Source organism: Tubulanus polymorphus, chromosome 3, assembly GCF_964204645.1.
Source record: "Tubulanus polymorphus chromosome 3, tnTubPoly1.2, whole genome shotgun sequence".
Classification (NCBI taxonomy): Eukaryota; Metazoa; Nemertea; class Palaeonemertea; order Tubulaniformes; family Tubulanidae; genus Tubulanus; species Tubulanus polymorphus.
Window position 1 is genome coordinate 12,761,296 of NC_134027.1, and position 27,931 is coordinate 12,789,226.

The window sequence follows — 27,931 nt, forward strand, 5'->3', positions numbered from 1 at the left end:
CTTTTCATTTGGTAAAACTAATTTACAATAATCATGATTTTCACATAATTGTTTATGATTTAATAATGTACTTTCATTACTGAATCTATGTAAACATTTTCTACAAAGATATATTTTATGGTGATCATTTTCTGATTTAAAAAATAAATCGATTTGTTTAATCCACATATAATGATTCTCATAATATAGTATATCTATAACATCGTTTGAATCATAATCTTTTGATAGATATAAAGGTTCTAATGTATAATGTTTTATATTGTTACCTTTTGTATTTGGTAATTTGATTGAATCAAATACATTTATTCTTAAATTATTATCTCTTTCTATCTTTGGGACGTTTTTAATTCTAACAGGATACTTATCTATCTTATAATTATTTTCAAATGGTTTATAATGAGTTAATCTAAAACTATGTTGTTTATAATCTTCAACTGGGTGTAAACAACTTATTATAGCCCATAGAAAACATTTATCATCTTCATTTTGTACATTTATTACAGCATTAGTTTTAAATGGTAGTTTGATATAACTCGATGCTTCAATATCTGGTTCTTTATAATATGATACATTATTTTCATCAATTGGTTTTGATTTAGTTAACTTATTATATTTTGTGTTATAAACATGTAAAGTCATAAATATTATTTCATTAAATATTAAACCAGATCTTTCAAAATATTTCTCTTCTATTTTAGTTTTTACTTCATTATAACATTTATCTAATTTAGCATCTATATGTTGTTTTGAAATAATATGTTGTGAATGAGAATTTATATTATATATTGGTTTATCTTCAGATTTTATGAATTTAACTTTAGAAGATATACTAATTTTAGGATATTCAACATCAGTTATTATTTTTATTATTTCTTTCATATTTTCTAAATGTTTTTTATTTTCTTCTAATGTTTTTCCTTTATGAAATTTAAACTCGATAGCTGCTAGACCAATATCACTTTTAAATGCTTCGGTTATCTCTATATCTTTTTTATTATCTAATGAATTAATATAATTTCTTACATCTTCCAGGGAAGTGTGATGAGATGGAATACGGACGCTTTTAATTGCCGGATGTAGGCTATTCAATTCAGCCCGTACATCAAAGGTTACCGCAACAGCTGTAAGCTACGCTTATCGAGTGTGTGTTACCAGCTGAATACCAGTCAACATCAACTTTGATTCGGTCGCAGAACAACCCGCAATAGTTTTAGCCCGATAAATGTTCTGCGATCGATACTACGCATGCGCACTGCAGTTCATTGAACCACGTGGAAGTGGCTGTGTATATACATATTTTTGTTTAGAAAATCGGTTGAAATTCAACAATTTCTCGTAAAATTTGTCCAAAAAGGTATGTATTTTTATTCTTCTATATCTCCGAAACCCGGAATCGGAACATTAAGTATTTATATTGTGATTAAAGTCTGTTTTTATGTGTTAAACATATGTTTTTGCCAGTTCGTTCCGATTCCGGGTTTAGCGTTATTTGGGCCTTGAAGATGTCAAATATTTCGGCCCAGACTCGCGCAGCTTTCGTTTCTGACGTCATGTTGCTATGTTACGACACAAACATATACACGAAGTATGATCTTTAAAATGTGTATTTACTACATGATAATGTTACTTAATAACGCTTTCATTAGGCCTACAAATTATTGTCCCCCATATAAACCAAGTTACCTAAATAGCATCAGCAATCTCATTTAATTAACCTTTTCTTGTTTTTAGTCATGGATCTTTGTCGATTGTGTGGAAAAATGCGAAACCTCCGGATCGTCGTCCTATCGATAAAAATAATTTCAAAAGCCATGTGAAGGAGTTGTTCAACATTGATTTTGATGATGATACTGAACAGTACCCGATATATATCTGTAATATGTGTCGTGTCAAATTACAAAAATGGCGTAAGAACAAAAACGTTAAAAAAACTGTCCCTGTGACTATCACAACATGAAACTTTGCCCACATTTTATCCAAATCTTTCGCAGTGCTTATGTGAATGGCGGAACATAATGTATCTTGAATTTTTGTAAACCACTGGTTAATTCCAAGTCTGGACGGTGACGTATTTGTAGTCAAAGTTTTATCGATCGATTTTCCATAATGTACTGCTGCCATTCCATTTGAACTGAATTTAAATACTCGATGGTTAATCACTTCAGTCATAGCCTTTTCCAAATATATAGTGTTCCTGCGAAAATAATAATAATGATTATAATTTTAACATGTACTTATCTGGATTTTTTATATTATGTTTATATATTATTTTCTGTATTCGTTTATTATTTTATAACCTAAAAGGATTGTATTGATTATAAAAATAAATGTAAAAAATACCTGTATGTGTGTTTTCTCGTGTTCAGATCGCAGTCTCTGGTCAGCTGTGCCTGAGAAGTACCTATATGAAAAAGAAAAGGAAAGAATGAAGTGCCTGCAATTAGGTGGAAACTATTCCGATCTTTCATTGATTTCAAAAGGAATAACACTCACAAGAATCGGCCGAATTAGTTGATCCTGATCCAGAGGATTCCCGTAATATTTCCGTATCGATCTGAACCAATTCGTCACTATCAAAGAATAGATCGTCAAAATCGTCATCATTTATAATTTCGTTGACAACCGTTACCATTTTAATACAGCGGAAAGAACCGATATCACGATTGATAAAACACTATATCCGTCTGAAGCGATGTAGAGAGAATCCCACAATGATAACGAAAAAGTCCAAAAATGTTAGTAGTTTATTCAACGTTTCGTCTATGTCCTAATAGTCATCTTCAGAAATAATGAATACTACAGAAATTATGAGAGATATATACAATCCAGAGACAAAGAGACTAATTCAAGTAATCAGAGATGATACTAACTAAAGGAAAATTAACGTAGAAACAGTTACACGCTAAAACAGATTAAAGAGAAGCAGTTAAGAGACAAACTAGGGGGCACTTAAATTTAAGACAATTGTGAATACAAGTTGATCGACTAAAATTGATGAGGGGAAATCAGATGTTGAGTTTAACCAGTTTACAGAGGAATTTTTATATAAGTTTATTATGGGATGAAAAACCGATATTCGGAAACAACTGAATTATTACGGAGATTCCCGATCTCGCTGGTTATCGCTTATCGGCGCGTTACGTAACAAAGCGCTCGCCGACGAACCGTTATCGGCTTTAGGGCAATTACAACGCACATTCGACAAGAGCTGCACAATAGCGTCCGTATTCCATCTCATCACACTTCCCTGCATCTTCCATGTATGGTCTTTTATTTTTTAATTTATTTTTTATGCTTTTAATTGTCTTCTGTTTCTTATCATTATCATTATCAAAATATTCTTCACCTAAAATATCATTATTGATATTTCTAATATGACTTTTAGATTTTAAATGTTCTTTATAATATCTTTTATCACTGAATGATTGATTACATGTATCACATTTGTATGTTTCTTTTCATTCTTTAATTCATCTAATTTAGTTTCTAATATATCATCTTCATATTCTAATTTCAATTTATTCTAATTTCAATTTATTCTCTAAATGTGTTTTAGTTTTATTATGTCTTGCTTTCTGGGATTTATCTATACTGATATTACATGTTGGACAGTAGTACTTATTTGCTTCCATTTTAATACTAAATTTTTTATTAAAATTGATTTTAGAAGTTCAATGATTTATATCATGTATTATTTCAATCACACTAAAAACAAATATCAAAAGTAATTTAAAACTATAATACATTTTCATAACCGTGTGTATTTCAGTTGAATAATAGAATAATTATTATTATTTGAATATATTTGATTATATGAATTTGTGTATTGTAAATAAATCAATTGGTCGCGGAGCGGCGCGGTAGCGAAGTGGAGCGACCAATTGATTTAATACAATATGCTTTTAAAATTAAAATTATTAATATCTTAGAATAAATATTTAGTTATATATAAAATACACACGGTTATGAAAATATATTATAGTTTTAAATTACTTTTAATGTTTTGTTTTTTAATGAGCTCGACCCTTCGACCTTTGGCTTGAAAGCCCATCACCCCTATTACTATCATATAATAATGCAAATCCTTGATTGTATTGAGTTTGAATTGAGTTAGCAATATTTTCATCAGTTACTGTATCATATTCTAAACATATATTCGATAATTTATAACCCATATCTTTAACAACGCTAGATAAAACAATTTCATTTACAGGAGCAAATGTTATTTCGAATATAACATCTTCTTGAATTGCGTATTTATATAAAGGTGCATTATTATTTATCAATTCAAAATCTAATGGAATTTTATATTCCTTTTTTTTAATTTTTGTTAATATATTTTCTGGAATCGATCTATTTTTATCATTATGAATTGAATCTTCAAATAATACTTTGAATTGTTTCTGTGTATCAAATGATGTATTTAAATTTCCAATTATTGGGGATCTTGTTTCAACTTGCGGACCTAAAATACATATCAAATAAGTTCTAATAGATTGATTTATTCTTTGTATACCTAATTTAGTAAAACCTTCACTATTTTCTAAAATGAAATTAATCCAACCATTATTATTATCAATTTTATAATTATGATAAGCTCCAATTCTATGCATATAATCAATTCTTTTTATTTCATACTGTTCACCAATACCTTGCACTTTACCATGCGCTCTAAAATCGGATTTAATATTTCTATTAAATTCATTACATATTTTATAAAACTTAGATAGATTAATATTATTATCCAATTCTTTAAAATATTTAGACCCAGGCAAAGGACATTCTAATTCATTTAATATTATTCTGATTAGAAAATATGTGTGAAATCTAAATATTGTGTGAATTAATTTTAAATCAGAATAATTCAAATTTTTATCTAAGTTATTTAAATGATCATTCCAACTTATACAACAACCAGTTGTTGCACAATAAACAGCAAAAGTTAATTGATTCTGCCAATATTTCATATTAGATTTTACTTTATATATATGATATCCATTTCGAGTAAAAGTAACTTCATATGTATTAATTATATTTTCCATTTTAGAAATGAAAAACTCAGTAACATAAATTTCTAAATTAGTTAATGAATTTAAAACTAAATTTTTATATGAAATATCTTTATTAAAATCTATTGCAGGAATATTATATTTAATTGATTTATTATATTGGAAAGCTTTTGGAAACCCCATTTATATAATAAAAAAATTAATAATTTATTAATTCTTTTAATAATTTATCTTGTTCTTCAACTGTTATATGGCCATTTAAACTTTTTATATAATCTAGTGTATTCTTCAATTTATTAATTTCTTTTATATTAGTTTTAATTTTTTCTTTATTACATTTTATATTTAATTTTGAACTTATACCAGTTAAAACACTTGATGATAATCCTAACACACCAATTGATATAGCTAAAGGTGTTAATGGACTGAATATTGCTAGAAATGTTATTACAGAACTAATTGTAACTGAACCACTGATAATAAAATAATATATAATTTTACTTTTTAAATATTTTTTCTTTTTTATCTTTAAGTCACTTTTAAATTCTAATATTTGTTTTTCTAAATATATTTTTAATTTAGTTTTATTTATATCATGAGGAATAATATCAATATTATCAACTTTATCATCCATTTATTTAGCAAATAATTTACTAATTAGTAAATTTATATGCTACAAATATAACAATAACTGTTCCACCTAAAATCCAAATTATTTCATATTTCTGTTGTTCTTTAATTGGGGTGTAACAATCTGATAATTTAGGTTTGTATAGATGTAATTTTTCTTTATTGGTTACCGCGTTATATAAACTCATTGCATCATCAACTGATTGAAAATCTCTATGTGAAATCTTCTGATCATATAATTCCTTGTTAATATAATCCATGTAATTTTGTCTCTTCTGCAGCTTTATTATATTTCTCTAATGCTAAGTTATGTCTTTTTTGTTCTGATAATGAACCATTTTTATCAATATGCTTAAATAAATAACCACCACCAGTAAATGCTAAAGCGTTAACAATTGCCGATCTTATAATAGTTATAATTGCAGAAGCCATTTATTTAACAAAAAAAATATGCATGTGTATGGGAGGAATATATTTTTGTTTTTCCAAACAATCAATAGTTAAATTAGATAAAGTAACTGCTAATGTTAATTTTAAAATATCATTGATATCAAATCTATCAACATTAACACTTCCCATTTTAAATATTTTTTTAATACCATTGAATAACCAACAGTTCCAACTGATAGTAAGGCTCCATTATATAATCCAGTTATTATCCACTTATTATCGCTCATTTTTTAATCAAAAAAATTACTATCTTCAAAATATTTAGTTATCTTAGTGATGATTAATTCAACATTTATTTCATTACTACTTTTATGATTATCATATATTTTAGATAATATGTTTTTAATATCATCAATAATTCCCAAAAGTTTAGCTTTAGGTTTTTTTACCATAAATTTATGTTTTTCAATATTAGACAACCTTATCTTTATTCTATCAGAACTATCACTTTTTAAAAATCTAATACTAAACCCGGAATTACTACCTAACTTGTGCCAGGCTTTTCTATTAATTTCTTGTGCCAATGTATCTAAATTATATAACCCTGATTTTAAATATATATAGGACCATTCATTTTTACCATTTGTTCCCGTAGCTCTAAGTTAGTTAGTTTTTAAGTTAAGAAGCAAAGTAATTTTAAGATAGTACCAGGCGGTGCTGCCCCAAAAAAAACAGGAAGTGAGGCAGAGCATGCTTCAGGAAGGAGAATGGAGGCCTCCCAAGAGATAATCAAGAAATATCCAAAGTAATCCTTATGACCAAAGGTAACATTTGGTCCAATCGAGCCGGATAAATGTTTATAAGGATGTTCAGAATTACTTTGCTGGGTTTTTGTGGTTTTTTAATGTTTTTAACTAACAAAATATCAGCACTTAAATTCGAGGTGTTCACTCAAGACCAAAAAGCCTGGTCAAGCTATTATGTCATTATACAGTCCTCTGCTCTGGAAAGTGTATCACTTTGTGTCAAGTTGTTTTAATTCATATTTTTGTCGTTAGAATCTGTACAGGTGCGCTAGCCATGAAGTTTTCAATTAAATGAGCTCTCCATGCCAAGTTTATGTATGTTTATAAAACCCTAAATGTGTTAAGCTATGTAAGATACACCAGCAGTGCCTTTATATCTCAAGTTAGTGATATTGATATTTAAAGTTTTTTTCCTGCACACAAGAACGGTGCAGCTTTTAAGGAGGTACAGAGGTGCTTTTGTCGCTGTATGTTAGGGTAAAGAATTGCACATAAGGTGCTATAAAGTCATAAGTCTATTTGTATCCCAGTGCTCAGATTTGCACTCTAGTTCGCTGCACATAAGGTGCTCGTAAAGTTATAATTTTAGGGATACAGGTGTGCTTGTTGATTTAAGGTTTCAAAGTTTATGCTAAGTTGAGTAAAAGCAGCATAATTAATATTAAGTTTATATAAGGTTATAAGTTTTGCACACAAGGTGCCAAGACAAGTTTATACGTTTTATGTAAATACCTGAAAAGTGTTTTTGTACTTCAGTTTGCCAGTATTTGGTACTAAAGTTCTTGCACACAGGGTGCGGTTTATGTTTTAAGTACTGGGTACAGAAGCGCTCGTCAGCGTATACGTATAAATCATCAGGTTTATCATAATAAACTTGTTACACAAAGTTTAAGATAATTTAAGTTACTGTAGCTATAAGTTTTTAAGTTATTCTACAGTTTAAAGTCAAAGAAGTTTTAAATTTAGTCTATTATTAGATTTAAGTTAAAGTATAATATTTAAAGGTTAAGAACACAAAGTTCAAAGTATTGTTTTATATTAGCCGCTATATTTAAGAATTAAAATGGCTGATGATCTACAAAAGTTTCTTGACAGTAGACCTATTGCTTGTCGAAAGTTTACGCAGACGCATAAGTTTGTTCATGACCTGCGCATCAAAGCAGAAACTTTGTATGATGGTGGAAAACATGATGAGGCCCAAGTAGCTATCGCAAAGGCTATAGCAGCAAGAGCCAACTTACAGAAAGTCTACGAGGCACTAGAGGTCAGTAATAGGGGTAATGGGCTTTCAGGCCAAAGGTCGAAGGGTCGAGTTCATTAAAAACAAAACATTAAAAGTAATTTAAAACTATAATATATTTTCATAACCGTGTGTATTTTATATTATAACTAAATATTTATTCTAAGATATCAATAATTTAAATTTAAAAAGCATATTGTATTAAATCAATTGGTCGCTCCACTTCGCTCCCGCTCCGCTCCGCGACCAATTGATTCATTTACAATACACAAATTCATATAATCAAATATATTCAAATAATAATAATTATTCTATTATTCAACTGAAATATACACGGTTATGAAAATATATTATAGTTTTAAATTACTTTTAATATTTGTTTTTTAATGAACTCGGCCATTCAACCTTTAACCTGAAAGCCCATTACCCCTATTACTCTTAAAATATTCATATACATGAATAACATTTAAATTGACAGATTATTCAATATAAAAGTATATATTTACAACATTATTTCAATATTTATATTTGTATGAGTTAGATTTTTAAACATTAAAAGTGTTAGCAAAGTGTGATTGAACTAATGCATGATATAAATCATTGAACTTCTAAAATCAATTTTAATAAAAAATTTAGTATTAAAATGGAAGCAAATAAGTACTACTGTCCAACATGTAATATCAATATAGATAAATCCCAAAAAGCAAGACACAATAAAACTAAAACACATTTAGAGAATAAATTGAAATTAGAATATGAAGATGATATATTAGAAACTAAATTAGATGAATTAAAGAATGAAAAAGAAACATACAAATGTGATACATGTAATCAACCATTCAGTGATAAAAGATATTATAATGAGCATTTAAAATCTAAAAGTCATATTAGAAATAAGAATAATGATATTTTAAGGAATGAAAAAGGATGACGTTAGTCGAAGAAATGGAAGAGGATTCTAAAATGTTAATCAATTTTAATAAAAATATATATTATAAATGGAGGAACAATCACAAGCTATACATATAAACAATAATGGTGTAATAAATATATGCTATAAGAAATGTAATAAGTGTGAATTGAATAAATCATTAACAGAATTTCAAAAAAATAAAACTAAAAAAGATGGCAAACAAACATATTACAAAAGCTGTACTAAACTATACAATAACAAATTTCTTGAAAATAATCCAAATTATTCAACACAATATTATATGGATAATATTGAAAAATTCAAAGTTAGAAATAAACAATGGAGAGAAAATCACTCAGATTATATAACCGAATATATGAGAGAATGGAGGGATAATAATAGAGAATATTATAAAGCGTATCAAAATAATTATAAGAAAGAAAGATATCGAACAGATTCTAATTACAAATTGAAAAAATGTTTAAGATCTAAAGTATCAAAATTATTCAGTAAAGAAAACCACTCAGTTACACTAGCTCATTTATTGGATTGTTCAGATAAATTTTTTAAATCATGGATAATATATCAATTCGATGATAAAATGAATATAAATAATTATGGCAATTATTTTCATATTGATCATGTGTTACCAATATCTAAATTTGACATGAATGATGAATATGATAAAAAGTTAATTTGGAATTGGAAAAACCTGAGACCTCTTGAAAAGAAGGAAAATATGATTAAACATGACAAACTAAATTTACAGTTATATTTAGAACGGTTAACAAAAGTAAAGAAATTCATTGAATTATGGAACAATAATCCAAATAATGAACAATATGTTGAATCTTTATTGAGTGGTTAAAGATTAATACATCTCAAATAAAATATAATAAAAATTACATACCTTCAACTAGCCATTATTTCTATTTTAATTTTTAATATTTTCTTTTACAATTCTTTTCAAAAGAGAATACTTTACATCACAAATAAAAAAAACAAAAAAAAAAAACAATAACTAATACTAAAATTCTTTACCTTTAACTAAGCTAGTATTAATCTAAAGAGATACTGGTATCATTTATAATACTTATATTTTTTTCGCTTTTTTTCTCTAATATAAATGTCAAAGAAATCTAATAAGAATAGTATTGATATTGAAAAAACATTAGATGATTTGGGTATAAGTGATAATAAAAATACAGTTGTAACTAATTGTGCTCAAGTTAATCGTAATATAGATTATGAATACTATTTATATTGTAAGCATCATCTAGAACTATTGATTGCCGGTGGAAAAACTAAAGAGTTTTTAAATAGAAATATAGCTGCAAAGCAGCGATAACGGGTTTTCTGCACAGTCTTAGAATCCTGTTCAACGGTGGATTTTAACAAAGCATTTGATAAGGTTCAACATCAGCCATTACTAAAGAGTCTATTAGGAAACAGTATCAATGATAGGTCGTTAAAATGGCTCAGCAGTTATCTCTGAACGGAAACTTGTAACCGAAATCAACGGAACGCCTCATCTTGGAATGAGACGGTCTAACTAGTGGAGTCACGCAAGGTAGTATCCTAAGTCGTCTTCTGTTTAATGTCCTGACAAATGACATACACAGTAATCCAAAATATACCAGACCGAGTAAATTTCCAAAACGACCTTAACACACTGTTCGACCAAAAATCTTAATGTTCCGACAAAACCACGGGGACAAAACCAAAATTATGAATTGTCGCGGGTGACAAAACCAAAATATTGAATTGTCACGGGCAACAAAACAAAAATAATGAATTGTCACGGGCGACAAAACAAAAATAATGAATTGTAGCGGGCGATAAAACCAAAATAATGAATTGTCGCGGGCGATAAAACCACAATAATGAATTGTCGCGGGCGTTAAAACCAAAATATTGAATTGTCGCGGCGATAAAACCAAAATAATGAATTGTCGCGGACGATAAAAACAAAATATGAATTTTTGCGTGCGACAAAACCAGAATAATGAATTGTCGCGGGAGACAAAACCAAACTAGGGGTCCAGGGACACCATGCTCACTTGGGAAGTGGTTTCAAATGCTCAACAATCTAACAATTTCAATACATAACGCCCTCTAGTGACCATATACAAAAACCGATGACCTTGGAACCCACCACAATCATAGAACATGTGAGCAGCTATGATTTTGTAATTGATTGTGATAACAAAATATGCCTCGTTACCAATTTAATATGGAAATACTAAGTTATTCTACTATTCAACGCCCCCTGGTGACCATATGCAAAACCCAATGACCTTAAAACTCACCACAATCGTAGTACATGTCATGAAACACAACGTTGCAATTGATCATAGTAACAAAATATGCCTAGGTACCAATCTAATAAGGGAATACTAAGCCATTCTACTATTCAGCGCCCCCTGGTGACTATATGGAATAACTAATGTCCTTAAAAACTCACCACAATCATAGACGATGTCATGAACTACAACTTTGCAATGGATCATGGTAACAAACTATGCCTAGGTACCAATCTAATAAGGAAAAACTAAGCTTTTCTACTATTCAACGCCCCCTGGTGTCTATATGGAATAACTAATGTCCTTAAAAACTCACCACAATCATAGACGATGTCATGAACTACAACTTTGCTATTGATCATGGTAACAATATATGCCTTGGTACAAATATAATATAGAGATACTAAGTTATTGTATTATTCAACGCCCCCTGATAGCCACATACAAAAACCAATGACCTTGAAACTCACCAAAATCATAGAACTCGTTATGGGCTACAACTTTCCAATTGAATATAGTAACACAATATGCTTAGGTATCAATTAATTGTGGAAAAACTTTTTCATACCTACCAATGAGTACTGATGACACCAAGATGGCCGCCAATTGCGTCATAATTGGCTGATCAAAAATACCTGTCCCAGGTATAAAACATCCCTCTCTAAAGAATATCCATCAGCAATTGCAATGAGAAATGGCAAACCAGTAGGAAGCTACAGGACCTAGAATTCTGGCCAAAATTGACATTTTTGGGCACTAAAAAGGTCATAGGACGGCCATCTTGAGTCAGATCGACCCAATTTTCATATGCTGATGGGCCTTTGGTAGATTCAAATATAAACGAAAGATCGAGGTAATTGATCAAAGCGTCTTCAAAATTTCCCACGAAAACTTCGAAAATGTTAAAAAAGTGCTGATTTTGGCATACAACAATGGCTGCCAGTCGGCCATCTTGAATCTGACAGGGCTAGTTTTTGGGCTGACGATGTGTCTAGGGTAGACACATGTATAAACCAAATATCAAGACATTACCTTGAAGCGTCTTCAAAACTTTAATATGGAAATACTAAGTTATTCTACTATTCAACGCCCCCTGGTGACCATATGCAAAACCCAATGACCTTAAAACTCACCACAATCGTAGTACATGTCATGAAATACAACTTTGCAATTGATCATAGTAACAAAATATGCCTAGGTACCAATCTAATAAGGAAATACTAAGCCATTCTACTATTCAGTGCCCCCTGGTGACTATATGGAATAACTAATGTCCTTAAAAACTCACCACAATCATAGACGATGTCATGAACTACAACTTTGCAATGGATCATGGTAACAAACTATGCCTAGGTACCAATCTAATAAGGGAAAAACTAAGCTTTTCTGCTATTCAACGCCCCCTGGTGACTATATGGAATAACTAATGTCCTTAAAAACTCACCACAATCATAGACGATGTCATGAACTATAACTTTGCCATTGATCATGGTAACAAAATATGCCTTGGTACAAATATAATATAGCGGTACTAAGTTATTGTATTATTCAACGCCCCCTGATGGCCACATACAAAAACCAATGACCTTGAAACCAAAATCATAGAACAGGGCTACAACTTTCCAATTGAATATAGTAACACAATATGCTTAGGTATCGATTAATTGTGGAAAAACTTTTTCCCACCTACGAATGAGTACTGATGACACCAAGATGGCCGCCAATTGCGTCATAATTGGCTGATCAAAAATACCTGTCCCAGGTATAAAACATCCCTCTCTAAAGAATATCCATCAGCAATTGCAATGAGAAATGGCAAACCAGTAGGAAGCTACAGGACCTAGAATTCTGGCCAAAATTTACATTTTTGGGCACAAAAAAGGTCATAGGACGGCCATCTTGAGTCAGATTGACCCAATTTTCTTATGCTGATGGGCCTTTGGTAGATTCAAATATAAACGAAAGATCAAGGCAATTGATCAAAGCGTCTTCAAAATTTTCTTCGGGCGACAAAACCAAAATAATGTATTGTCGCGGGCGATAAAACCAAAATAATGAATTGTCTCGTGCGACAAAACCAAAATAATGAATTGTCGCAGGCGATAAAACCAAAATAATGAATTGTCGCGGGCGACAAAACCAAAAAAAAAATTGTCGCTGGCGACAAAAACAAAATATAAAACCAAAATAATGAATTGTCGCGGGCGTCAAAACCAAAAGAAGAATTGTCGCGGGCGATAAAACCAAAATAATGAATTGTCGCGGGCGATAAAACCAAAATAATGAATTGTCGCGGGTGATAAAACCAAAATAATGAATTGTGGGGGGCGACAAAACCAAAATAATGAATTGTCGCTGGAGATAAAACCAAAGTAATGAATTGTCGTGGGCGATAAAACCAAAATATTGAATTGTCGCGGGCGACAAAACCAAACTAATGAATTGTCGCGGGCGATTAAACAAAAATAATGAATTGTCGCGGGCGACAAAACCAAAAAAAGAATTGTGGGGGGCGACAAAACCAAAATAATGAATTGTCGCGGGCAACAAAACCAAAATGGTGAATTGTCGCGGGCGACAAAACCAAAATAATGAATTGTCGCGGGCGACAAAACCAAAATAATGAATTGTCGCGGGCGATAAAACCAAAATAATGAATTATCGCGGGCGATAAAGCCAAAATATTGAATTGTCGCGGGCGATTAAACCAAAATAATGAATTGTCGCGGGCGACAATACCAAAAAAAAAATTGTCGCGGGCGACTAAAACAAAATATAAAACCAAAATATTGAATTGTCGCGGGCGACAAAAGCAAAAAGAAGAATTGTCGCGGGCGACAAAACCAAAATAATGAATTTTCGCTGGAGATAAAACTAAAGTCATGAATTGTCGTGGGCGATAAAACCAAAATATTGAATTGTCGCGGGCGATAAAACCGTAATAATGAATTGTCGCCGGCGATAAAACAAAAATAATGAATTGTGTCGGGCGACAAAACCAAAATAATGAATTATCGCGGGCGATAAAACCAAAATATTGAATTGTCGCGGGCGACAAAACCAAAAAAAAAATTGTCGCGGACGACAAAAACAAAATATAAAACCAAAATAATGAATTGTCACGGGCGACAAAACCAAAAAGAAGAATTTTCGCGGGCGACAAAATCAAAATAATGAATTGTCGCAAGCGATAAAACCAAAATAATGAATTGTCGCGGGCGATAAAACCAAAATATTGAATTGTCGCGTGTGACAAAACCAAAATAATGAATTGTCGCGACGACAAAATCAAAATCATTGTTTTCTCACATTATTTTAGTTTTGTCGTTTTGTCGTAATGTCGCCCTCATTTGCATATTCGTGTTTTTTTATCTTATCAGCCACCATACTAAAGCCTTAAGGTCGCGTAAAACTCGATAAACACTTCAAGCGACACAGCGAACGATCTCCTTTCCTCCACAGCGAACGAATTGTCGCGGGCGACAAAAACAAAATATTGAATTGTCACGTGCGACAAAACCAAAATAATGAATTGTCGCGAGCGACAAAACCAAAATAATGAATTGTCGCAGGCGACAAAACCAAGATAATGAATTGTCGCCGGCGATAAAACAAAAATAATGAATTGTCGCGGGCGACAAAACCAAAAAAAGAATTGTCGGGCGACAAAACCAAAATAATGAATTGTCGCGGGCGATAAAACCAAAATAATGAATTGTCACGGGCGATAAAACCAAAATAATGAATTGTCGCGGGTGACAAAACCAAAATGGTGAATTGTCGCGGGCGACAAAACCAAAATAATGAATTGTCGCGGGCGATAAAACCGTAATAATGAATGGTCGCCGGCGATAAAACAAAAATAATGAATTGTGTCGGGTGACAAAACCAAAATAATGAATTATCGCGGGCGATAAAACCAAAATATTGAATTGTCGCGGGCGACAAAACCAAAATAATGAATTGTCGCGGGCGACAAAATCAAAATCATTGTTTTCTCGCATTATTTTAGTTTTGTCGTTTTGTCGTAATGTCGCCCTCATTTGCATATTCGTGTTTTTTTATCTTATCAGCCACCATACTAAAGCCTTAAGGTCACGTAAAACTCGATAAACACTTCAAGCGACACAGCGAACGATCTCCTTTCCTCCACAGCGAACGAATTGTCGCAGGCGACAAAAACAAAATATTGAATTGTCACGTGCGACAAAACCAAAATAATGAATTGTCGCGAGCGACAAAACCAAAATAATGAATTGTCGCAGGCGACAAAACCAAGATAATGAATTGTCGCGGGCGATAAAACCAAAAAGATGAATTGTCTCGGGCGACAAAACCAAAATATTGAATTGTCGCGGGCGAAAAATCCAAAAAATGAATTGTCGCGGGCGACAAATCCAAAAAATGAATTGTCGCGGCAGAAAAACCAAAATCTTGAATTGTCGCGGGCGAAAAAACCACAGAGTTTTTAAATAGAAATATAGCTGCAAAGCAGCGATAACGGGTTTTCTGCACAGTCTTAGAATCCTGTTCAACGGTGGATTTTAACAAAGCATTTGATAAGGTTCAACATCAGCCATTACTAAAGAGTCTATTAGGAAACAGTATCAATGATAGGTCGTTAAAATGGCTCAGCAGTTATCTCTGAACGGAAACTTGTAACCGAAATCAACGGAACGCCTCATCTTGGAATGAGACGGTCTAACTAGTGGAGTCACGCAAGGTAGTATCCTAAGTCGTCTTCTGTTTAATGTCCTGACAAATGACAGTAATCCAAAATATACCAGACCGAGTAAATTTCCAAAACGACCTTAACACACTGTTCGACCAAAAAACTTAATGTTCCGACAAAACCACGGGTGACAAAACCAAAATTATGAATTGTCGCGGGTGACAAAACCAAAATATTGAATTGTCACGGGCAACAAAACAAAAATAATGAATTGTCACGGGCGACAAAACAAAAATAATGAATTGTCGCGGGCGATAAAACCAAAATAATGAATTGTCGCGGGCGATAAAACCACAATAATGAATTGTCGCGGGCGTTAAAACCAAAATATTGAATTGTCGCGGCGATAAAACCAAAATAATGAATTGTCGCGGACGATAAAAACAAAATATGAATTTTTGCGTGCGACAAAACCAGAATAATGAATTGTCGCGGGAGACAAAACCAAACTAGGGGTCCAGGGACACCATGCTCACTTGGGAAATGGTTTCAAATGCTCAACAATCTAACAATTTCAATACATAACGCCCTCTAGTGACCATATACAAAAACCGATGACCTTGGAACCCACCACAATCATAGAACATGTGAGCAGCTATGATTTTGTAATTGATTGTGATAACAAAATATGCCTCGTTACCAATTTAATATGGAAATACTAAGTTATTCTACTATTCAACGCCCCCTGGTGACCATATGCAAAACCCAATGACCTTAAAACTCACCACAATCGTAGTACATGTCATGAAACACAACGTTGCAATTGATCATAGTAACAAAATATGCCTAGGTACCAATCTAATAAGGGAATACTAAGCCATTCTACTATTCAGCGCCCCCTGGTGACTATATGGAATAACTAATGTCCTTAAAAACTCACCACAATCATAGACGATGTCATGAACTACAACTTTGCAATGGATCATGGTAACAAACTATGCCTAGGTACCAATCTAATAAGGAAAAACTAAGCTTTTCTACTATTCAACGCCCCCTGGTGTCTATATGGAATAACTAATGTCCTTAAAAACTCACCACAATCATAGACGATGTCATGAACTACAACTTTGCTATTGATCATGGTAACAATATATGCCTTGGTACAAATATAATATAGAGATACTAAGTTATTGTATTATTCAACGCCCCCTGATAGCCACATACAAAAACCAATGACCTTGAAACTCACCAAAATCATAGAACTCGTTATGGGCTACAACTTTCCAATTGAATATAGTAACACAATATGCTTAGGTATCAATTAATTGTGGAAAAACTTTTTCATACCTACCAATGAGTACTGATGACACCAAGATGGCCGCCAATTGCGTCATAATTGGCTGATCAAAAATACCTGTCCCAGGTATAAAACATCCCTCTCTAAAGAATATCCATCAGCAATTGCAATGAGAAATGGCAAACCAGTAGGAAGCTACAGGACCTAGAATTCTGGCCAAAATTGACATTTTTGGGCACTAAAAAGGTCATAGGACGGCCATCTTGAGTCAGATCGACCCAATTTTCATATGCTGATGGGCCTTTGGTAGATTCAAATATAAACGAAAGATCGAGGTAATTGATCAAAGCGTCTTCAAAATTTCCCACGAAAACTTCGAAAATGTTAAAAAAGTGCTGATTTTGGCATACAACAATGGCTGCCAGTCGGCCATCTTGAATCTGACAGGGCTAGTTTTTGGGCTGACGATGTGTCTAGGGTAGACACATGTATAAACCAAATATCAAGACATTACCTTGAAGCGTCTTCAAAACTTTAATATGGAAATACTAAGTTATTCTACTATTCAACGCCCCCTGGTGACCATATGCAAAACCCAATGACCTTAAAACTCACCACAATCGTAGTACATGTCATGAAATACAACTTTGCAATTGATCATAGTAACAAAATATGCCTAGGTACCAATCTAATGAAATACTAAGCCATTCTACTATTCAGTGCCCCCTGGTGACTATATGGAATAACTAATGTCCTTAAAAACTCACCACAATCATAGACGATGTCATGAACTACAACTTTGCAATGGATCATGGTAACAAACTATGCCTAGGTACCAATCTAATAAGGGAAAAACTAAGCTTTTCTGCTATTCAACGCCCCCTGGTGACTATATGGAATAACTAATGTCCTTAAAAACTCACCACAATCATAGACGATGTCATGAACTATAACTTTGCCATTGATCATGGTAACAAAATATGCCTTGGTACAAATATAATATAGCGGTACTAAGTTATTGTATTATTCAACGCCCCCTGATGGCCACATACAAAAACCAATGACCTTGAAACCAAAATCATAGAACAGGGCTACAACTTTCCAATTGAATATAGTAACACAATATGCTTAGGTATCGATTAATTGTGGAAAAACTTTTTCCCACCTACGAATGAGTACTGATGACACCAAGATGGCCGCCAATTGCGTCATAATTGGCTGATCAAAAATACCTGTCCCAGGTATAAAACATCCCTCTCTAAAGAATATCCATCAGCAATAGCAATGAGAAATGGCAAACCAGTAGGAAGCTACAGGACCTAGAATTCTGGCCAAAATTGACATTTTTGGGCACTAAAAAGGTCATAGGACGGCAATCTTGAGTCAGATCGACCCAATTTTCATATGCAGATGGGCCTTTGGTAGATTCAAATATAAACGAAAGATCAAGGTAATTGATCAAAGCGTCTTCAAAATTTTCTTCGGGCGACAAAACCAAAATAATGTATTGTCGCGGGCGATAAAACCAAAAATGAATTGTGGGGGGCGACAAAACCAAAATAATGAATTGTCGCGGGCAACAAAACCAAAATGGTGAATTGTCGCGGGCGACAAAACCAAAATAATGAATTGTCGCGGGCGACAAAACCAAAATAATGAATTGTCGCGGGCGATAAAACCAAAATAATGAATTATCGCGGCCGATAAAGCCAAAATATTGAATTGTCGCGGGCGATTAAACCAAAATAATGAATTGTCGCGGGCGACAATACCAAAAAAAAATTGTCGCGGGCGACTAAAACAAAATATAAAACCAAAATAATGAATTGTCGCGGGCGACAAAAGCAAAAAGAAGAATTGTCGCGGGCGACAAAACCAAAATAATGAATTTTCGCTGGAGATAAAACTAAAGTCATGAATTGTCGTGGGCGATAAAACCAAAATATTGAATTGTCGCGGGCGATAAAACCGTAATAATGAATTGTCGCCGGCGATAAAACAAAAATAATGAATTGTGTCGGGCGACAAAACCAAAATAATGAATTATCGCGGGCGATAAAACCAAAATATTGAATTGTCGCGGGCGACAAAACCAAAAAAAAAATTGTCGCGGACGACAAAAACAAAATATAAAACCAAAATAATGAATTGTCGCGGGCGACAAAACCAAAAAGAAGAATTTTCGCGGGCGACAAAACCAAAATAATGAATTGTCGCTGGCGATAAAACCAAAGCAGTGAATTGTCGTGGGCGATAAAACCAAAATATTGAATTTTCGCGGGCGACAAAATCAAAATAATGAATTGTCGCAAGCGATAAAACCAAAATAATGAATTGTCGCGGGCGATAAAACCAAAATATTGAATTGTCGCGTGTGACAAAACCAAAATAATGAATTGTCGCGGGCGACAAAATCAAAATCATTGTTTTCTCACATTATTTTAGTTTTGTCGTTTTGTCGTAATGTCGCCCTCATTTGCATATTCGTGTTTTTTTATCTTATCAGCCACCATACTAAAGCCTTAAGGTCGCGTAAAACTCGATAAACACTTCAAGCGACACAGCGAACGATCTCCTTTCCTCCACAGCGAACGAATTGTCGCGGGCGACAAAAACAAAATATTGAATTGTCACGTGCGACAAAACCAAAATAATGAATTGTCGCGAGCGACAAAACCAAAATAATGAATTGTCGCAGGCGACAAAACCAAGATAATGAATTTTCGCTGGAGATAAAACCAAAGTCATGAATTGTCGTGGGCGATAAAACCAAAATATTGAATTGTCGCGGGCGACAAAAACAAAATATTCAATTGTCGCGGGCGACAAAACTAAAACTAATGAATTGTCGCGGGCGACAAAACCAAAAAAAGAATTGTCGGGCGACAAAACCAAAATAATGAATTGTCGCGGGCGATAAAACCAAAATAATGAATTGTCACGGGCGATAAAACCAAAATAATGAATTGTCGCGGGTGACAAAACCAAAATGGTGAATTGTCGCGGGCGACAAAACCAAAATAATGAATTGTCGCGGGCGATAAAACCGTAATAATGAATGGTCGCCGGCGATAAAACAAAAATAATGAATTGTGTCGGGTGACAAAACCAAAATAATGAATTATCGAGGGCGATAAAACCAAAATATTGAATTGTCGCGGGCGACAAAACCAAAATAATGAATTGTCGCGGGCGACAAAATCAAAATCATTGTTTTCTCGCATTATTTTAGTTTTGTCGTTTTGTCGTAATGTCGCCCTCATTTGCATATTCGTGTTTTTTTATCTTATCAGCCACCATACTAAAGCCTTAAGGTCACGTAAAACTCGATAAACACTTCAAGCGACACAGCGAACGATCTCCTTTCCTCCACAGCGAACGAATTGTCGCAGGCGACAAAAACAAAATATTGAATTGTCACGTGCGACAAAACCAAAATAATGAATTGTCGCGAGCGACAAAACCAAAATAATGAATTGTCGCAGGCGACAAAACCAAGATAATGAATTGTCGCGGGCGATAAAACCAAAAAGATGAATTGTCTCGGGCGACAAAACCAAAATATTGAATTGTCGCGGGCGACAAATCCAAAAAATGAATTGTCGCGGGCGACAAATCCAAAAAATGAATTGTCGCGGCAGAAAAACCAAAATCTTGAATTGTCGCGGGCGAAAAAACCACAAAAATGAATTGTTGCGGGCGATAAAACCAAAATAATAAATTGTCGCAGGCGATAAAACCAAAAAAATGAATTGTCGCGGGCGATAAAACCAAAATCATGAATTGTCGCGGGCGACAAAACCAAAATATTCAATTGTCGCAGGCGACAAAACCAAACTAATGAATTGTCGCGGGCGATAAAGCCAAAATAATGAATTGTCGCGGGTGATAAAACCAAAATATTGAATTGTCGTGGGCGACAAACCCAAAAAATGAATTGTCGCGGGCGATAAAACCAAAATAATGAATTGTCGCGGGCGAAAAAACCAAACTAATGAATTGTTGCGGGCGATAAATAATAAATTGTCGCAGGCGATAAAACCAAAAAAATGAATTGTCGCGGGCGATAAAACCAAAATCATGAATTGTCGCGGGCGACAAAACCAAAATATTCAATTGTCGCAGGCGACAAAACCAAACTAATGAATTGTCGCGGGCGATAAAGCCAAAATAATGAATTGTCGCGGGCGATAAAACCAAAATATTGAATTGTCGTGGGCGACAAACCCAAAAAATGAATTGTCGCGGGCGATAAAACCAAAATAATGAATTGTCGCGGGCGATAAAACCAAAATAATGAATTGTTGCGGGCGATAAAACCAAAATATTGAAGTGTCGCAGGCGATAAAACCGCGACAAAAAGAGAAAAAAATTGTCGCGGGCGATAAAACAAAAATAATGAATTGTCGCGGGCGATAAAACCAAAATATTGAATTGTCATGGGCGATAAAACCAAAATCATGAATTTTCGCGGGCGATAAAACCAAAATCATGAATTGTCGCGGGCGACAAAACCAAAATATTCAATTGTCGCAGGCGACAAAACCAAACTAATGAATTGTCGCGGGCGATAAAGCCAAAATAATGAATTGTCGCGGGCGATAAAACCAAAATATTGAATTGTCGTGGGCGACAAACCCAAAAAATGAATTGTCGCGGGCGATAAAACCAAAATAATGAATTGTCGCGGGCGATAAAACCAAAATAATGAATTGTTGCGGGCGATAAAACCAAAATATTGAAGTGTCGCAGGCGATAAAACCGCGACAAAAAGAGAAAAAAATTGTCGCGGGCGATAAAACAAAAATAATGAATTGTCGCGGGCGATAAAACCAAAATATTGAATTGTCGTGGGCGACAAATCCAAAAAATGAATTGTCGCGGGCGACAAAACCAAAATCTTGAATTGTCGCCATTGTCGTGTGCGACAAAACCAAAATAATGAATTGTCGCGGGCGATAAAACCAAAATAATGAATTTTCGCGGGCGATAAAACCAAAATATTGAATTGTCATGGGCGACAAATCCAAAAAAAGAATTGTCGCGGGCGATAAAACCAAAATAATGAAATGCGCGGGCGATAAAACCGCGACAAAAAAAAAATTGTCGCGGGCGATAAAACCAAAATAATGAATTGTCGCGGGCGATAAAACCAAAATATTGAATTGGCATGAGCGCCAAAACCAAAATATTGATTTGTCGCGGGTGATAAAACCAAAATATTGATTTGTCGCGGGTGACAAAACCAAATTAATGAATTGTCGCGGGCGATAAAACCAAAATAATGAATTGTCGCGGGTGATAAAACCAAAATAATGAATTGTCGCGGGCGACAAAACCAAAATTATTGTTTTGTCGCGTTATTTTAGTTTTGTCGTTTTGTCATAATGTTGCCCTCATTTGCATATACGTGTTTTTTTTTACGCATGGCCCTTATCAGCCACCATACTAAAGCCTTAAGGTCGCGTAAAACTCGATAAACACTTCAAGCGACACAGCGAACGATCTCCTTTCCCCCACAGCGAACGCTTTACCTAGTAGAGGCTACTAGCCTATGTAGGCCTATGTATATGCGTAGGCCTAACATCCGGACAGATTGGTCGTAGGCCTATTGAATTTAACAACCCACCTAAATATCGTAAATTTTGTTTTGAAGTTCAATCCAATGAGTCCGTTAATAAACGCAACAATTGTACTGTGTTTGTTCGAGACAGTAAAGCTCAGTACCGGTAGGCCTAAAGCCGCGTCAAACTCGATAAACACTTCAAGCGACACAGCGAACGATCCCTTTCCCCCACAGCGAACGCTTACTCCGAATGTCAAGTGTGAGTCCAGCATACGGAAAGGATAATGTGTTATATACTTGTATTTAGTAAATACCTTGTGCATTTGACAATGATCGGTATGTACTGTAGGAAATATAGAGTATTGATGGTATTGATATAGAGGTTGAAGCCCGCGGCCGAATAAAGTAATATATTCTTTTATTTTGATACCTCGTCGACATAACAGCTTTTCTCCGCTATATCTCTTCGGCGTGTTTAGTTTAGGCCTACGATTCCTCGGTACACTAAAGATTTATCTTAGTAAATACTCGGTTAATTCGGTAAAGAAAAATATGTATTGTTATACTAACTCCTTGAAACCCGCAGCCAAATTACTGGTAGTAATAAATTAATTTGTACTCGATTTGATTCTCATGATAAGGAGAAACTCGCAGCTGATCCCCGGAACGACGATGTAGTAACACACGTCGATTCGTCGATGTTTACGGCTCGACAGTGCTTTTAAAATCTAAAGTAGTAAATTTCCAGTGTATCGGTAATATGATTTGATGAGGAAAATGGGCTATTGTTAAAATCACTGTTTGAAGACCGCGACTGAATTTGAAGTCTGCGGCAATAAATTAGTTCATTTATACTTGAATTGATAATCGAAGTGACAGTCGGCCTGCGGGTTGATTTCGGGATGACGACTCGAAAAACATGTCGCCCCATTGAATGGGGCTAAATTTTCGATGTTTACGGCCCGACAGCGCTTTTGTAACGATAATTCGTGAAAAAACACGCGGGCTATTTGTAGATCTCAGTGAGCTGAACGATATTATATGGATTGTATATGAAACAGCGGTAAGGTAACAAAGCCTATGTTCTTTTGGTAAAAATAGTGTGGAAGAAAATAATAATAATAAATATAGCTGCAAAGCAGCGATAACGGGTTTTCTGCACAGTCTTAGAATCCTGTTCAACGGTGGATTTCAACAAAGCATTTGATAAGGCTCAACATCAGCCATTACTGAACAGGATATTAGGAAACAGTATCAATGATAGGTCGCCCAAATGGCACAGCAGTTATCTCTGAACGGAAACTTGTAACCGAAATCAACGGAACGCCTCATCTTGGAGTGAGACGGTCTAACTAGTGGAGTCACGCAAGGTAGTATCCTAAGTCGTCTTCTGTTTAATGTCCTGACAAATGACATACACAGTAATCCAAAATATACCAGACCGAATAAATTTCCAAAACAACCTTAACACACTGTTCGACCAAAAACTTAATGTTTCGACAAAACCACGGGCGACAAAACAAAAATAATGAATTGTCGCAAGGGATAAAACCAAAATAATGAATTGTCGCGGGCGATAAAACCAAAATATTGAATTGTCGCGTGTGACAAAACCAAAATAATGAATTGTCGCGGACGACAAAAACAAACTATTGAATCGTTACGTCCGACAAAACCAAAATAATGAATTGTCGCGGGCGACAAAACCAAACTAGGGGTCCAGGGACACCATGCTCACTTGGGCAGTGGTTTCAAATGCTCAACAATCTAACAATTTCAATACATAACGCCCTCTAGTGACCATATACAAAAACCGATGACCTTGAAACCCAACACAATCATAGAACATGTAAGCAGCTATGATTTTGTAATTGATTGTGATAACAAAATATGCCTCGTTACCAATTTAATATGGAAATACTAAGTTATTCTACTATTCAACGCCACCACAATCGTAGTACATGTCATGAAATACAACTTTGCAATTGATAATAGTAACAAAATATGCCTAGGTACCAATCTAATAAGGAAATACTAAGCCATTCTACTATTCAGCGCCCCCTGGTGACTATATGGAATAACTAATGTCCTTAAAAACTCACCACAATCATAGACGATGTCATGAACTACAACTTTGCAATGGATCATGGTAACAAACTATGCCTAGGTACCAATCTAATAAGGAAAAACTAAGCTTTTCTACTATTCAACGCCCCCTGGTGACTATATGGAATAACTAATGTCCTTAAAAACTCACCACAATCATAGACGATGTCATGAACTACAACTTTGCCATTGATCATGGTAACAATATATGCCTTGGTACAAATATAATATAGCGATACTAAGTTATTGTATTATTCAACACCCCCTGATGGCCACATACAAAAACCAATGACCTTGAAACTCACCAAAATCATAGAACACGTTATGGGCTACAACTTTCCAATTGAATATAGTAACACAATATGCTTAGGTATCAATTAATTGTGGAAAAACATTTTCCCACCTACGAATGAGTACTGATGACACCAAGATGGCCGCCAATTGCGTCATAATTGGCTGATCAAAAATACCTGTCCCAAGTATAAAACATCCCTCTCTAAAGAATATCCATCAGCAATTGCAATGAGAAATGGCAAACCAGTAGGAAGCTACAGGACCTAGAATTCTGGCCAAAATTGACATTTTTGGGCACTAAAAAGGTCATAGGACGGCAATCTTGAGTCAGATCGACCCAATTTTCATATGCAGATGGGCCTTTGGTAGATTCAAATATAAACGAAAGATCAAGGTAATTGATCAAAGCGTCTTCAAAATTTCCCACGAAAGATTCGAAAATGTTTAAAAAGTGCTGATTTTGGCAAACAACAATGGCTGCCAGTCGGCCATCTAGGATCTGACAGGGCCAGTTTTTGGGCTGACGATGTGTCTAGGGTAGATACATGTATAAACCAAATATCAAGACATTACCTTGAAGCGTCTTCAAAACTTTAATATGGAAATACTAAGTTATTCTACTATTCAACGCCCCCTGGTGACCATATGCAAAACCCAATGACCTTAAAACTCACTACAATCGTAGTACATGTCATGAAATACAACTTTGCAATTGATCATAGTAACAAAATATGCCTAGGTACCAAACTAATAAGGAAATACTAAGCCATTCTACTATTCAGCGCCCCCTGGTGACTATATGGAATAACTAATGTCCTCAAAAACTCACCACAATCATAGACGATGTCATGAACTACAACTTTGCAATGGATCATGGTAACAAACTATGCCTAGGTACCAATGTAATAAGGAAGAACTAAGCTTTTCTACTATTCAACGCCCCCTGGTGACTATATGGAATAACTAATGTCCTTAAAAACTCACCACAATCATAGACGATGTCATGAACTACAACTTTGCCATCGATCATGGTAACAAAATATGCCTTGGTACAAATATAACATAGCTATACTAAGTTATTGTATTATTCAACGCCCCCTGATGGCCACATACAAAAACCAATGACCTTGAAACTCACCAAAATCATAGAACACGTTATGGGCTACAACTTCCCAATTGAATATAGTAACACAATATGCTTAGGTATCAATTAATTGTGGAAAAACTTTTTCCCACCTACGAATGAGTACTGATGACACCAAGATGGCCGCCAATTGCGTCATAATTGGCTGATCAAAAATACCTGTCCCAGGTATAAAACATCCCTCTCTAAAGAATATCCATCAGCAATTGCAATGAGAAATGGCAAACCAGTAGGAAGCTACAGGACCTAGCATTCTGGCCAAAATTTACATTTTTGACATTTTTGGGCACTAAAAAGGTCATAGGACGGCCATCTTGAGTCAGATCGACCCAATTTTCTTATGCTGATGGGCCTTTGGTAGATTCAAATATAAACGAAACATCAAGGTAATTGATCAAAGCGTCTTCAAAATTTTCTTCAGGCGATAAAACCAAAATAATGAATTGTCGCGGGCGATAAAACCAAAATATTGAATTGTCTCTTGTGACAAAACCAAAATAATAAATTGTCGCGGGCAATAAAACCAAAATAATGAATTATCACGGGCGATAAAACCAAAATATTGAATTGTCGCGGGGGACAAAACCAAAATATTGAAATGTCGCGGGCGACAAAACCAAAATAATAAATTGTCGCGGGCAATAAAACCAAAATAATGAATTATCACGGGCGACAAAACCAAAATAATGAATTGTCACGGCCGACAAAACCAAAATGGTGAATTATCCAGGCGACAAAACCAAAATGGTGAATTGTCGCGGGCGACAAAACCAAAATAATGAATTGTCGCGGCGATGAAACCAAAATAATGAATTGTCGCGGGCGATAAAACCGTAATAATGAATTGTAGCGGCCAATAAAACCAAAATAATGAATTGTCTCAGGCGATAAAACCAAAATAATGAATTGTCGCGGGCGACAAAACCAAACTAGGGGTCCAGGGACACCATGCTCACTTGGGAAGTGGTTTCAAATGCTCAACAATCTAACAATTTCAATACATAACGCCCTCTAGTGACCATATACAAAAACCAATGACCTTGAAACCCACCACAATCATAGAACATGTGAGCAGCTATGATTTTGTAATCGATTGTGATAACAAAATATGCCTCGTTACCAATTTAATATGGAAATACTAAGTTATTCTACTATTCAACGCCCCCTGGTGACCATATGCAAAACCCAATGACCTTAAAACTCACCCCAATCGTATTACATGTCATAAAATACAACTTTGCAATTGATCATAGTAACAAAATATGTCTAGGTACCAATCTAATAAGGAAATACTAAGCCATTCTACTATTCAACGCCCCCTGGTGACTATATGGAATAACTTATGTCCTTAAAAACTCACCACAATCATAGACGATGTCATGAACTAGAACTTTGCAATTGATCATGGTAACAAAATATGCCTTGGTACAAATATAGCAATACTAAGTTATTGTATTATTCAACGCCCCCTGATGGCCACATACAAAAACCAATGACCTTGAAACTCACCAAAATCATAGAACACGTTATGGGCTACAACTTTCCAATTGAATATAGTAAC

General features: G+C 34.3%; 1 protein-coding gene across 1 annotated transcript; it reads right to left on the bottom strand.

Moving 5' to 3' along the window:
- Positions 1 to 1,727: 1,727 nt before the first annotated feature.
- Positions 1,728 to 27,596, bottom strand: LOC141902094 (uncharacterized). Its single transcript, XM_074789734.1, has 6 exons — positions 27,576 to 27,596; positions 23,141 to 23,241; positions 2,494 to 2,570; positions 2,341 to 2,401; positions 1,951 to 2,194; positions 1,728 to 1,784 (listed from the first exon to the last, which is right to left on the bottom strand). Exons 1-6 carry the CDS (start codon positions 27,594 to 27,596, stop codon positions 1,728 to 1,730), a joined length of 561 nt encoding a protein of 186 aa, XP_074645835.1.
- Positions 27,597 to 27,931: the final 335 nt, after the last annotated feature.

What these genes read in the sequence shown, in the direction of transcription:
- LOC141902094 (XM_074789734.1), bottom strand. Translation starts at nt 27,596, where the DNA reads ATGACATGTAATACGATTGGG. An exon ending in ATCATTGTCAAATGCACAAG is followed by an intron (nt 2,571 to 23,140) that starts GTATTTACTAAA and finishes ATTCTTTGATAG; the next exon opens with TGACGAATTGGTTCAGATCG. An exon ending in TGTGGGCAAAGTTTCATGTT is followed by an intron (nt 1,785 to 1,950) that starts GTGATAGTCACA and finishes TTTTATCGATAG; the next exon opens with GACGACGATCCGGAGGTTTC.